Source organism: Thamnophis elegans, chromosome 17, assembly GCF_009769535.1.
Source record: "Thamnophis elegans isolate rThaEle1 chromosome 17, rThaEle1.pri, whole genome shotgun sequence".
Taxonomy (NCBI): Eukaryota; Metazoa; Chordata; class Lepidosauria; order Squamata; family Colubridae; genus Thamnophis; species Thamnophis elegans.
The window spans coordinates 9,021,406-9,035,307 of record NC_045557.1 but is presented as its reverse complement, the minus strand read 5'-3'; the positions used below and the strand labels follow the sequence as shown (position 1 = coordinate 9,035,307).

Below are 13,902 nucleotides of genomic sequence, written 5' to 3'. Positions count from 1 at the left end.
GTCTGTCCATCCATCCACCCACCCACCATCTATATCTCTAGCCGTCTCCCTCTCTACCTATCCCTTCCTTCCTCCCTCTATCAATATCTATGGTTATCTATCTATCTATCTATCTATCTATCTATCTATCTATCTATCTATCTATCTATCTATCTATCTATCATCTATCTATCATCTACTCTCTAGCCATCTCCATCTCTCACTCTCTCTTTGCATCTCGCCTTTATTACTTTTACAAATAATTCAAGGAGGTGTACATATCCAACACACCTCCTATTTTCCCCACAACAACCCTGTGAGGTGCATTGGGCTGAGAGAGAGAAGGGATTGGCCCAAAGTCACCCAGCTGCCTTCCATTCCTAAGGCAGGACTAGAACTCCCCGTCTCCTGGTGATTAACTTAAAGTCACCCAGCCGGCTTTCATGGCTAAGGTGAGACTTGAATTTATGGCTTCCTGCCTTTATTTGTTAAAATACATTTTTGCATGAGGATGCTACGGTTTTGATCCAAAATCAGAAACCATAGAGAAATCGATGTGCGATCCTTACTTATTTTCAACAATGATCATGATTAGGTTCTTCCTCTTTCCTTTTGCCTTAAGGGAAACCTATCACACTTGGGACAATAGTTTGCCTTTGCCCCCCCACCCCCAAGGGAAATGTTAGGAGCCAGTGGGGATCCACATCCTTTGCTGTGTCCATCATCACTCCCCTCCTATGGATTTGCTATAATGTTTTCAAGCTCTGCACTCTAACTGCTTACAACTCTCAAGCCTGATAATATGCAATCCAGAGGAAAAGATTTGATCTGATTTAAAATAAAGATTGCAGTTTGGTGCTTCGCTCTCCTGGTTGAGCAAGGGGTTGGATTAGCAGATCTCCAAGGTCCCTTCCAACTCTGTTACTCTGCATTCTCCTTTCTAATACCCTCTGCCCAATCTGGATATTGACGTATCAGTCATCCTCCTTCCCCCCACCCCTGTTCTTCCTCGCTAATTCCCCTTTTATTCCCCGGGAATAAAAATGGGCCTGGTTCTAGAACTTTCCCTGCAGGGAAATTAAAGATGCAAGTTACCTCACTGGCCAGCTTTTCATACTCCTGCATCAGTTTCTCATTCTCTTGATTGACAGCCAGCACTTTGCAGATCCTATTGGCTGCTGTCTCAGCCTGGAAGCAAAAGGGGGGGGGGGGGAGAAGCAGACATGATTTATAACACATCATAAAAATATTTTCTCTCTCCCTCTGCCCCCACCCAGGAGATGGGGAGAAAGGAACTCCCTGGGTTTTTCTATTTCTCCTGTACAGGCTAAACATACATGTCTTTGGAAAAAAAATATCTTAACTGAAAGATAACAAAACAAAACAGTTTATGGTATTTTAAACTAATCCTGATTTGGCAGGATTGAATTCACCAGGAGTGAATTCTGCAAAAGCCCCAGAAAATGACATGAGGGGAAGAGTACAGGTAGTACTCGACTTACAACAGCACATTTAGTGACCGTTCAAACTTACAACAGCATTGAAAAAAGGGACATATGACCATTTTATACACTTACGACTATTGCAGCATCCCCATGGTCAAATGCTTTACATTCAGATGCTTGGCAATGGACTCATATTTATGATGGACAGAGTCCCGGGGTCGGGTGATCCCCTTTTGTGACCTTCTGACAAGTTAAGTCAACAGAGATTCACTTAACAACCCTGTTACTAACATGACAACTGCAGTGATTCACTTAACAAACGTGGCATGGAAAGTCGTAAAATAGGGCAAAGCTCATTTTACAAATTTCTCACAGCAACATACATCCTGGGCTCAATTGTGGTCATAAGTCAAGGTTTATCTACACAAAACGAATCTAAATATATTAGTTTGTCCCACCGAGTCTTGCCTCCTATAAAGTTAAACGCCTAAGGAAGAAACTTGATTTTTACCTGCTCCGCACCAGCAAAAGCATGATAGAAACAAGAAACGTATGTCATGATGGCTTTCTCATCTGGTTTGGGGGTGTTGACAATATCTGCAGAGAGGAACCAGGAAAAGAAGCAGATAATGGAAGCAGAACACGAAGAAGCATTTTCTTTTCAGAAGATTTGCCCCTCGGCCAACCCAGCACTTACTCTGATAAGAATAGCAATAGCACTTAAACTTATAAACCGCTTCACTGTGCTTTTACAGCCCTCTCTAAACGGTTTACAGAGACAGCCTCTTTCTCCCGACAATCTGGCTCCTCATTTTACCGATCTCGGAAGGACGGAAGGCTGAGTCAACCTTGAGCCTGGTGGGATTTGAACTGCCAAATTGCAGGTAGCCGGCAGTCAGCAGAAGGAGCCTGCAGTACTGCACTCTAACCACTGTGCCATCGCGGCTCAAGCAGCTTGATAATGCAAGAGAGCAAGTAAGCCTGAACGCAGATGTGTCCCCTTCACCTGCCCCTCCGGTGAACAAGTTCACCAGCCACAGGAGCATCCCCAACCTACTCTGCTCCGGTCCAATCCTACATTTTTAAACCACGTTGAGCTTCTCTTACCTTCTGCGTCCAGCATCTTGGGGATATCCAGATATTTCTCAGCCACTTCAAAAGCTGTATTGAGGTTCCCAATGGGATCATCCTAGGGAAGACATGGACACAATTATCCTAGTATAGGAGGTTTCAACTCTGAGAAAAGGGAGCTGTCTAGGATAGAGGGAGGGAACAAGTTGGACATCTCTTAACCGAGGTTTGCATGTTCATGAAAAACAAATCACTGGGGTGATAGAAATCTGACCCAAACTAGATTCTGAGCCTGTCTTGCATGGTAATATCTGCCAAGCGCCAAGGAAATCAGGGGATTCAAGCAGCAAATGAGTATAAAGATTTAATGCAAACTTAAACTCACTACAAAAATCTGAGCTACTAACGGTCAAAGGAAATTGGTGGTAAATAAAAATCAACAGAATTCAAGGTTGGCTGGGCTTAGATCTCTTGTGGGCGCGCAGGAACCCGTGACTTATGATGTGTTTAACCCCTCCCTTGGGCTCAGCCTGGTCATCCCCTACAGTATCTCCCCTTTCTAGCAGGGGTTCTCCAAAGCTTAGGCAGTGGAATTGCTGAGTCTTTGAATTGGATGGGCCAAATCCTGAACTTGGGGCTGCCTTCATGCAAAGCAGAATCTTAACTATAAAGTTACACTGCTTAATCTAGTGATAATCATAATGGAGGTGAGGGGAGTATAGTGCATCTTTATTCTTAAGCCACTATGCATGTCACAGTGCAGAGATAAGGATAGCAATAGCAACAGCCCTAAGACTTATATACTGCTTCAGTGCTTAAAGATTTCTCTAAGCAGTTTACAGAGTAAGCATATTGCTCCCAACAATCAGGGCCTTCATTTTCTAGACCTCAGAAGGATAGAAGACTGAGTTAACCTCAAGCCAATCAGGATCAGCGAGCAGCGAGTTAGCCAGCAATCCTGCATTCGAACCACTGGGTGGGCGGGCAGGCAATAGCAACAGCACTTAGACTTGAGCCAATCAGGATCGAACTGCTGGCAGTGGGCAGAGTTATCCTGCAATACTGCATTCTAACCACTGCCCTACCACAAAAGATCTGAATTGCAAAAATCTGCACAAGCCCTCAACCACTGAATGCTGTAAGCCACATCAAAGTGGGAGGAACAGTGGGAAGGCAGCAAACAAACAAAAAACCAAATCAAATCAATAAAGCCGGCTGCCTTTTTCTAAAAAAATATGCATTGCTTGGACATAAAGAGATGTGCGACTTCAATCATGGAGCCATGCCTGCCATTTTGACCTTTTTTGATACCCATCCTTATGGCACATTGATGGGATGGTTAGGGGGGGATGTTAGTGAGAGATGAGGATGAGCCCAGAAGCTGCTTTAAAGAAAAGAAAAGAAAAAAAGAAAGAGAGAGAGAGAGAGGGAGGGGGGCAGCCAAAAGAGTCAGAAGGAAAGAGCCACAAGTGCTCTACAAGGAAAGCCCATCACCTTTCTGAGCTTGGCGTAATCAATGAGGTCGGGACGATGCCGATGGATCAGGGCGCAGAGTGCCAGGCCATCCTTCCAGCTGGTAAGGGGCACATTGGGAGAAAAGGAAGATTGAGTGAGTGTGGGATGCATTCAACTGAAGCCAAAGGTCTCCCTCCCCATTCAGATAGTCCTCGACTCACAATGCTTCATTTAGTGACTGTTCAAAGTTACAACGGCACTAGAAAAAGTGAGTAATGACTGCTTTTCACACGTACAACCACTGCAGCATCCCTAGGGTCACATGATCCAAATTTAAGTGCTTGGCTCATATTTGTGACGGTTGAAGTGTCCCAGGGTCACATGATCCCCTTCTGACAAGCAAAGTCTATGGGGAAACCAGATTCACTTAACAAGCATGTTTGGCTGGTTGCCAAAGGCTTAAAGTGCAGTGATGTGATCACAGGTGAGGTCCAACCACTGGAACCTCACAGGTTGTAAATACTTGCTCCCTCCCCCACCCCAGGTAGGTCCATCAGAATCTTGACTGGTCATAAGTCAAGGACTACCTGTACATATTACTGTTTTGGCTACTTGAATAATTCTGCTTAAAGACTGGGTTTGTTCTTAAGAGATGTTGGTGTGTTCTGAGCGAGGCTTCCCAAGAGCTGAAGCAAACTCCTGGTCCCGAAAAAAAACCCTTTTATTAATTGACTGTGAATTCTGCTCATTTACATCCAGCAAAGTCTTTCAAGGGAGGATTTACAGTCACAGACCTTCTCTGGCTTGGAGAGCTGCCAGGCCAACATTTGCAAAACTCTCAGAGAGTCACGAACCAATTAAGTAAACTAATTGTTTCCTACAAACTCCACTCCCCTTTCGCTCCTCTTTTATTTCTTTCGGGAGGGGCCATTCATTGTCCACCTGTGGCCTTACTCCCAAGTCGACCCCTGTTCTTTAGTTGTTAGCTTCATCTGGCCACTCTATGCATGCGCACACTGGGAACAGGCTCCAGCTGTTCGTCTGTCCCAGTGATATCTGACTCTGAAGGCAGCTGATAATTGGCATATGGCCCTGGTCCCCTCTCTGCCTCTGACACAGAGCCCTCGTTTGAGCCTTCCCCAACCTCCCCACTGTCCAAATCTGTTGCCAGCTCCACTGTCCATTTGTCGGGCCACAACATGGCGTGATTGTCAGTCATAAAATTAAATGCCAGCCGGCAGTGTGATGCAGTTGCTAAAATGGCGAATGCTCTCAGGAGCACAAGGTCATTATTCCATTCTGCCCCAGGAAGACCTCACTTGAAATACCGTGTCCAATTTTGGAGGCTGCCATTCGAAAATGACAATGATGAATTGGAGCAAGTTCAGAAGAGGGCTTTTCAGAGGATGAAAAATCCAGAATCCAAGTGCTAGGAGGATCAGTTGAAGACTTTGGGCATATCTGGCCTACGGAGGAGGTGACTAAGGAGCGATATGATAGCAGTCTTCGCATAACTGAAAAGCTAGGAGAAGGCATGGGCTTATATTACGGTGTTGCCCCTGAGGGTAGCCTAAACCTCTGGGTTAAAATTACAAGGAGGGAGATTCAACTAAGCGTCAGGAGGAACTTTCTGATTGCGTGCATTTGGGGGGGAAAGATTACCATGTGATGGGCTAGTGAATTCCTTAGTTCTTAGTTCTAATCAAGGAGCAAGCCAACCTTAGTTCTAGGTTGGTTTTCTCCTTGTTTAGTTTCCATCCGTTGCTTCTTGTCTTGTCTTCAGGTGTTTGGGGTCAACCTGTTCGCTAAAGCCCGTTAAGGCAGGACAAGAAGCAACAGATGGAAACTAATCAAGGAGAGAAGCAAGCTAGAACTAAGGAGGAATTTCCTGACAGAGATAACAATTCATCAGTATAATGGCTTGCCACCAGAAATTGTGGGAGCTCCAACACTAGAAGTTTTTAAGAAGAGATTGGACAGCCATTTGTCTGAAATGGCTTAGGGTTTCCTGCTTGAGCACAGGGTTGGACTAGAAGACCTCCAAGGTCCCTTTCAACTCTGTTAATTCAGCAACATTAAGCCCACATCTTTGGGGTACCTAATGTGGAAGTTCTGCACATTGACGTTCCGGTAGGGAGCCGTCTTCCTTTGGCACCACAGCAGCAGCCCCTCTTTGGCCGAAGTTTCTGGAAGAGAAAGGAAGGAAGTCCCTTCAGCCTTAAGCCAGCCATGACATAAACTCTACATTTTCAACAAGCTTCTCTTCATTTATTATATCAGGAAAGAAGTTTTGAATCACTTACCTCCTCTGACTGGAAGCGTCCCTGAATCTGGAGCCTCTTTTGTCTAGTCCTTCCCTTAAGCAGAGGAATCTGTCCTTGGCCAAGCACATTCATTTTTTCATCTAAGCCCGAGGTCCCCAAATTTGGCAACTTTAAGACTTGTGGACTTCAACTCCCAGAATTCCTCGGCTAGCTCCCAGAATTCCTCCCATAATTCTGGGAGTTGAAGTCCACAAGTCTTAAAGTTGGCAAGTTAACCTTAATGTAGGTTTAGCCTGCTTTGATGGGCAAACATGTTCTCCATCCCCATTATCTCATTAGAACACAAACAACCTTCTGCCTGCAAACCAGAAGTTCTACTTCGGAGTCAATCTCAGTTTTGGAAGGATTACAGGGCATGTTTGTTGCTTTGTGTTGATTATTTATTTACGCTGCCTAAATCGCATCATTTGAGTTAGGATGGTTTCATAAATGTTGTCAATTAAAAGAAGAAACAAGGTTGGCCCATCAACTTCAGTACTGCTTGGTCTGTTTGGTAGTGATTTGCCTAATCTGTTACTAAAAATCTCCAATCCTTTCCTCTTAGTGAGGTGTTGGGAATTAGATCTAGGAAAGTTGGGGAACGAACTGCGGACTGGTGCCATCTCCAGATAGATACTTTGAAATCAGATTTCAAGGAACAGGTCAAATCCAAAGGCCTCTTGCCTTTCAGGCTTACCTTCCACTGAGATGTCCTGGATAGCGAATCGGAGGATGATTGTCCAGATCATACCCAGAGTCATCTTCAGGTTTCCATCCACGATTTCTGGAACAGAAGCAGGGAAGGAGCATCAAAAGTGATGGACATGGGAAAGGCAAGCTGAGAGCAGCAGGTACATAATCTTTGCAGCATCCCCCATGATAATGTGATCCAAAGGGTTGACAACCAACTCATATTTATGATGGTCGCTGTGTCCTCAGGGGGTCACGTGATCCCCTTTTGCGACCTTTCTGACAAGCAAAGTGAACGGGGAAGTCAAAATTTACTTAACAACAGGGTTACTAACTTATCAACTGCAATAATTCACTCAACCACTGGGACGAGAAAGGGCGTAAAACGGGGCGAAACTCACTTAAGAACCATCTCACTTAGCAACAGAAATGTTGGGCTCCATTGTGGTCATATGTTGAGGGCTACCTGTACTTGCTGCGTGCCAGGAGGAGATTTTTCTCACTTCTTTTCCGGAGGGTAGAGAAAGAAAATATCCCCTTCACAAAGGTTACTTACCCTCAGCTCCAATGGATACCAACTTCACCCCCTTACTGGAAATGAAGTCCAGGGCCTTGTTGACGTTAGCAATTTTGTGGAAACGCATCTTGCCCTTGTCTGGCTTTGGCAACCGCTCACCTTGTGGAGAAAGAGAGGAACAGTGGAGGTAGAAAGAGGATTGTGATACCCGCCCCCACCATGGCAGCACTTAGAGGCACCCCTGATCCCAAACCCAAAACTCCGTTGACTTGCACTCATCGGCGTGCTTCTGCTTCCTGCATGCTGATTGGCTGACATTGTAGTGACTCATAAAACATAGAATAGGGTTGGAAGGGACCATGGAGGGCTGTTAGACCAGGGGTTGGCAACCCGCGGCTCTGGAGCCGTGTGTGGCTCTTTCATCCCTCTGCTGCGGCTCCCTGTCACTCAAAATATGCGTCACAACCGCCAATGTGAGACACCTGCCAGCACGCGATTTATTGAGCTTTTCGAACCCTGGTAGGCCAACCATGAATAAATATGTTTTTTTTAAATATATAGCATAAAGGTAAAAAACAATATATGCATTATAATCATCATTTTAGATGTCAAAAGGGTTTTGTGGCACCCAGTGTTTTCTGTGGGAAATAGGTCCAAATGGCTCTTTGAGTGTTTAAGGTTGCTGACCCCTGTTCTAGACCAATCCCCTATTTAAGCGTCCTGTACAAATAGTTGCCCAATCACTTCTTGAAAACCTCCAGCGATGGAGCACCCATAACTTCTGGAGGCAAGTTGTTCCACTGGTTAATTGTTCTCATTGTTAGGAAATTTCTCCTTAATTCTAAATTGCTTCTCTCCTTGATTAATTTCCATCTTCTTCTTGTCCTGTCTTCGGGTTCTTTGGAGAATAGGTTGACCCCCTCTTCTTTGTGGCAGCCCCTGAGATACTGGAAGACTGCTATCTTGTTATCCTTAATACTTCTTTGACTAGAAGTATAACTTATTCCCACAGTCAGTCCTATGTCAAAATGTAGATCACATTGTGACTAGTTCTAAGCTGAGGGTATATATCTGATTTTTTAAAAATAAACAATGCTATGCTTAGATGGCATAGACCTTGGCATATAAAATATAGATCTTTTTAATATTTATATTTTATTGTGTTTTATTAATCTATCTGAAATGTTAAAATATATTGCTACTCCATGTATAGAGCTATACACTAAATAAATAAATCTTTAAACTGTAACCTCCTGTTTACATCTCTGCTGCTGGGGGCTGACCCCCATCACCTCCCAACATCAGTGTTCTCCTACCTGAAATCACCTCTAATAGGAGCATGAGTTTTAGGCCATTCCGGAAGTCTTCTTCAATATTTTCAATCTGTGTCCCGGCCTTCCGCAAATGGGAATTGCACCAAGCTGTGAATGTCTGTTTGGATTATGGGGGTGGGGTGGGATGGAGAAATACAGCAAGTCAATATGGAGTATTTGGCTGTCACAAGTACCCACTGAATAACTACAGTTTCCAGAGATAGAGCAGTTTTGCTAGGTTTACACTCACAAAAAGTCCTTAAACATTTATTGCAGCATAAGATTTTGTGGTCTGCAGTCATCTAATTTGTTTATTTGTTCTTTTGTATCCTACCTTTATTTTATTTTTTTACAAATAACAAAGTAGCAACTGTATCCAACTCTCTTTCCTCCTCCTATTTTCTCCACAACAACTACCCTGTGAGATGGATAGGGCAAAGAAAGAGAGGGACTGGCCCAAAGTCACCCAGCTGGCTTTTATGCCTAAGGTGGGACTAGAACTCACCAACTTCTGATGAATGGTTCAGAGTTACCCAGCCTGCTTTCATTTATAGGGTGGAACTAGAACTCACCGTCTCCTGGTGATTGGCCCAAAGTCACCCAACTGCTTTCACGCCTAAGGTAGGACTAGAACTAGAACTCATTTATGAAATCTATCATATCTCTCTCTCCTTCCTATTATGTATGTCTGTCTGTCTGTCTGTCTGTCTGTCTGTCTATCTATCTATCTATCTATCTATCTATCATCCACCAATCTAGCTTCCTTCTATCTGTCTGTCTGTCTGTCTATCATCCAACCACCCATTCACCCACCCACCCATCTATCAATCTATCAAACACCTACCTACCTACCTACCTACCTACCTACCTACCTACCTACCTACCTATCATCCATCCATCTGTCTGTCTGTCTGTCTGTTATCTATCTATCTTCTATTTATTTATTTATATCCCACGTTTGGAGGACATGAAAAGGAAGATTGCATTATTTTTGGCAATCGGGCATCCCTTGAGCAACGGTGAAGTTGTGGGCAAATCCTTTCAACCCAGATAGAAGCATCCTTTGGCTACCTTTGTAGGTCCTTCTGACACAAATATAGATGGATGGATGGATCCCACCTATATTTTTTTGCAAAGGCAGCAAACACATTCAACACACCTTCCTCCTCCTATTCTTCCCCACAACAACCCTGTGAGGCTGCACAGAAAATTAGCAAGAGCAATAGATATCTTCACAGTAGATGCCTACAACAACTCATGTCCCTGATTAGGATGTAATTCTATACATGAGAAAGAAAACCAGATTTGGATCAATCTCAGCCAGGACATATTTCAATGAAAGCCCCCTTCAAAGGCTGCTATGAAAGGAAGCGATCACTACGGAGCCAAATCATAGAATCTGAGGGCAGAAAGGGACATTCCCGTCACTGAGTCCAGCACCTGTTTGGGACAGGAGTCCAAATCAAGAGCCCTCCAACAGGTGGCCGTCTAGCTCCTGAGATGGCTACTCTTAAGGGCACAGGTTAAAGAATGCAACGCAACCGCTGCCTTTATAACATGATCTACTATCACACAGCTCGGCCCAGCATTGCAACTTGTCAGAGAAGCAAGCAGAATCTGAAAGGTCATGTGTGTTTTGTCATTTCTGTTTATAGTATAAGCACCTGCCACAAGGTACCCGTAGCACAACTGGGGGGAGAAGCAAAAAGTCAGGCAGCTCCTGATGAGGGTGGATTTTTTTTGTACCTCCATGTACAATTTTGCAATGTACCAAATGTGCGAATGCTGTAGGATAATGGTTGACTTTTCATCTGCGGTGCCATTTGCCTTTTATTTTAACGGAGAATGTAAGCAGCCTGCAGAATTGTGCAACTCTGCAGGTCTAAAAATAATCCTCACAGCTGTGTACGTTCACAGACTGAAAAATAGCCTGGAGGAAAAATAATAACGTTCGGGGCAGAGATATCGCTGTAACAAAGTTTGAGAAAGCAAAGATCAATGGGAAATTAGAATAAAATACATTGGGGGATTTGAAATATAGGGGAGAAAGAGCCTCGTGTCCTATAGACTGTGCAAGGGAGCCCACTCTGCAGCCATGGAAGGGAAGACCACTCTCAGGGTTGAGGTCCTATCCCGTTAACGTTTTGAAGGTCTGCTGTCAATCAATGCTGACAATACCAGGTAAGATGTGTCAGAGTGCACACAGCATGATTACTATTTTGAGACAACTCAGGAGCAAAATACAGGACACAGAGGTTTGTCTTACAAACAGTGGTTTATATACAAGACTTCTATATGCAAGGCATGTAGGATATATATATATATATATATATATATATATGTATGTATGTATGTATGTATGTATGTATGTATGTATGCATGCATGCATGCATGCATGCATGCATACATACATACATACATACATACACACACACATGTTCTAGGCACAGGTAGTTAGTTTAATAACTGGGTGTGATCTAAGAATACATCATAAGTTCCACATATGCTTCAGGGAGACCCAGGTTCCAGCCTCTTTTTGCCATAGAAACTAACTGGATGACTTTGGGCCTATTAAACTAACCTACATCTCAGGGTTATCGCAGGGGAAAAAAATGAGATGAAGAAGGACTGTTTGCTGTCTTAAGCTCCTGATACGAATATAACAAACAAACACATAAAATATTAAATCTTGAACAAAGGCGAAATGTTGCAGGATCCAATCCGGGTCAGTCCAGAAATTAATTCCCTGAAAATAGGCTCCAGCACAAGTCCGAAAGCTCAGAAGACAAAACTTCTGGTCCCGGTGACCAACCCAGACTGGATCCTGCAAGCTATTAAATAAACAGTGATGAGAAATATATATATATATTTCTAAATAGAAATAAATCTATATATCTATATCTATATTGAAGACTCCAGGGCAATGGGTTGAATCAAAGCAAACATTTACGGGTGTTATTTTATCAGGGCAACCTGGACTACCCAAATATAGGACGGAGCATACTGCTTCCACTTTCGCCTTTCAGCCCCAATCCAGGAACCTTCGTAGCCAGTCGCTTTCATGACAAACTTTTTGTTTGTGCATGTATGTTAAATTTATAGATAAAGGTAAAGGTTCCCCTCGCACATAATGTGTTAGCCATTCCCGACTCTAGGGGGCGGTGCTCATCTCAAAGCCGGAGAACCAGCGCTGTCCGAAGACGTCTCTGTGGTCATGTGGCCGGCATGACTCAATGCCGAAGGCGCACAGAACTTTTTTCCCTTCCCACCAAAAGTGGTTCCTATTTTTCTACTTGCATTTTTATCTGCTTTTGAACTGCTACGTTGGCAGAAGCTGGGACAAGTCACGGGAGCTCACTCCATTACGTGGCGCTAGGAATTCGAACCGCTGAACTGCTGATCTTCTAATCGACAAGCTCAGCATCTTACCCACTGAGCCACCTTTTGAGCCACCACATCCCTTTATGAGCCACCGTGTTAAATTTATATTTACCAACAAAAAAATAAAGGGAGACGAGTATAGATCTATTTCAAGCTATCGTATTTAGCTCTCGTCTAAAGCAAACAATAGTGAACTGGATGGGAGAGAAACATTGTAGGTTTTATCTCTTGGAATTTATATTAAAGAGATTATATTTTAAAAAAGAAATCTGGGGAAGTCATGACTGGATGGTGATTTTCAGCTTGAAGAAAGGACATGAGCTTAATAGATACAGCAGCAAGCTTGTGGGGCAATCAGTGCCTTGAGCCAATTGAATTTCATTGTCCTCTCCTGGCCCCCAGGCTGGCCAAATTTAGATCTGGCTTAATGGGCCTGCGATGAAGCCAGCTCCATGTAATTCCCTGAGTCTGCAGAAGATCTTTATGGTTGGCCTCCTGGAGCCAAGGGGGATGGGAAGGTGTGGGACACTGGGAGAGCGCTGTTTGTGAGCCAACTTAAAAGTGGTAAGCTTGTCCATACTGTAAAGAGGTCGTCCTCAACTTACAACAGTTCACTTAGTGATTGTTCAAAGTTACAACAGCACTGAGAAAAGTGACTTATCATTGTTTTTCACGCTTAGGGCCGTTTGCAGGATCCCCATGGTCAAAATTCAGATGCTTGGCAACTGGCTCACAAGGGAGCCCAACATTCCTGTTGTTAAGCAAGACATTTGTTAAGTGAATTTTGCTCCGTTTTATGAACTTTCTCACCACAATTCTTAAGTGAATCACTGCGGTTGGTAAGTTAGTAACAAGGTTGTTAAGGGAAACTGGCTTCTCCATTGACCTCTGCTTGTTAGAGATCGCACTGCAACTGTCATAAATATGAGTCAGTCGCCAAGCCACGATCCAGTGACTGTAGGGATGTTGCAATGGTCATAAGTGTGAATAATGGTCATAAGTCACTTTTTTCAGTACTGTTGTGGCTTTGAACGATCGCTAAATGAACTGTTTTAAATTGAGGACTACTGTATATCTCTAAGTGGATAAGGGTAAACGGTTTTCCTTTCAATTATCCGGTCTCAAGACAATTTGCTGTAAGAGGTAAATTCTCTTTTTGGCAGATTTCCAAAGAGACCATTTCCCCTTCTCTGGCCAAAGGATAGAGCTGATCTCAGCTTTAATCTTCTACCATATCCCTTCTGAAGCAGATGAATAAAGAAGCCGGAATGCGCTAATATTCTATTACGAATGAAGGAGAATAGAATACGGAATCAGCATACATTAAAATGAAATTATATTGCATTCCGCTCTCAAAATAACCATTATGCATGCACGCACCCCCTACCCCCCAAATATGACACAGGGAAACATCACAGTCAAGTTCGAATGTATACATATACATGGCGGAGAGGGGGGGGAGTAAATCTTGCAAGTTTACCAGACGGATGGCCCCTAGGGAACAAGGCTGTTCCAGAATCTAGGAGCCCTGCTAAAAATATTTATTTGAAACCTCCTCCCAGAGGGGAGCGACAGAAACAGGCCATGGAGTGGCTGTGTGGGGTCTCAAACAATGCTTTGAGCTCTAAGCACAATAGCGCTTATTCCAGTAGAGAGATGTTCCCTGTGGATAGGCTCCAGCATGAGTTTGAAAGCTCAAAAAGTACATCTCTGATCCTGCTGACCAACCCAAATTCGATCTCGTAACA

General features: G+C 43.7%; 1 protein-coding gene across 1 annotated transcript in view; it reads right to left on the bottom strand.

Moving 5' to 3' along the window:
• ACTN3 (actinin alpha 3) overlaps nucleotides 1-13,902 on the bottom strand; it is a 42,362-nt gene that overhangs the window by 13,104 nt on the left and 15,356 nt on the right. Inside the window, exons 2-9 of the mRNA XM_032234063.1 lie at nucleotides 8,777-8,891; nucleotides 7,500-7,619; nucleotides 6,951-7,037; nucleotides 6,049-6,136; nucleotides 3,990-4,068; nucleotides 2,532-2,613; nucleotides 1,936-2,021; nucleotides 1,075-1,167 (exon numbers count right to left, since the gene is read on the bottom strand). Of these exons, the coding sequence (XP_032089954.1) occupies nucleotides 1,075-1,167; nucleotides 1,936-2,021; nucleotides 2,532-2,613; nucleotides 3,990-4,068; nucleotides 6,049-6,136; nucleotides 6,951-7,037; nucleotides 7,500-7,619; nucleotides 8,777-8,891 (750 nt within the window). The remainder of the gene's footprint in view (nucleotides 1-1,074; nucleotides 1,168-1,935; nucleotides 2,022-2,531; nucleotides 2,614-3,989; nucleotides 4,069-6,048; nucleotides 6,137-6,950; nucleotides 7,038-7,499; nucleotides 7,620-8,776; nucleotides 8,892-13,902) is intronic.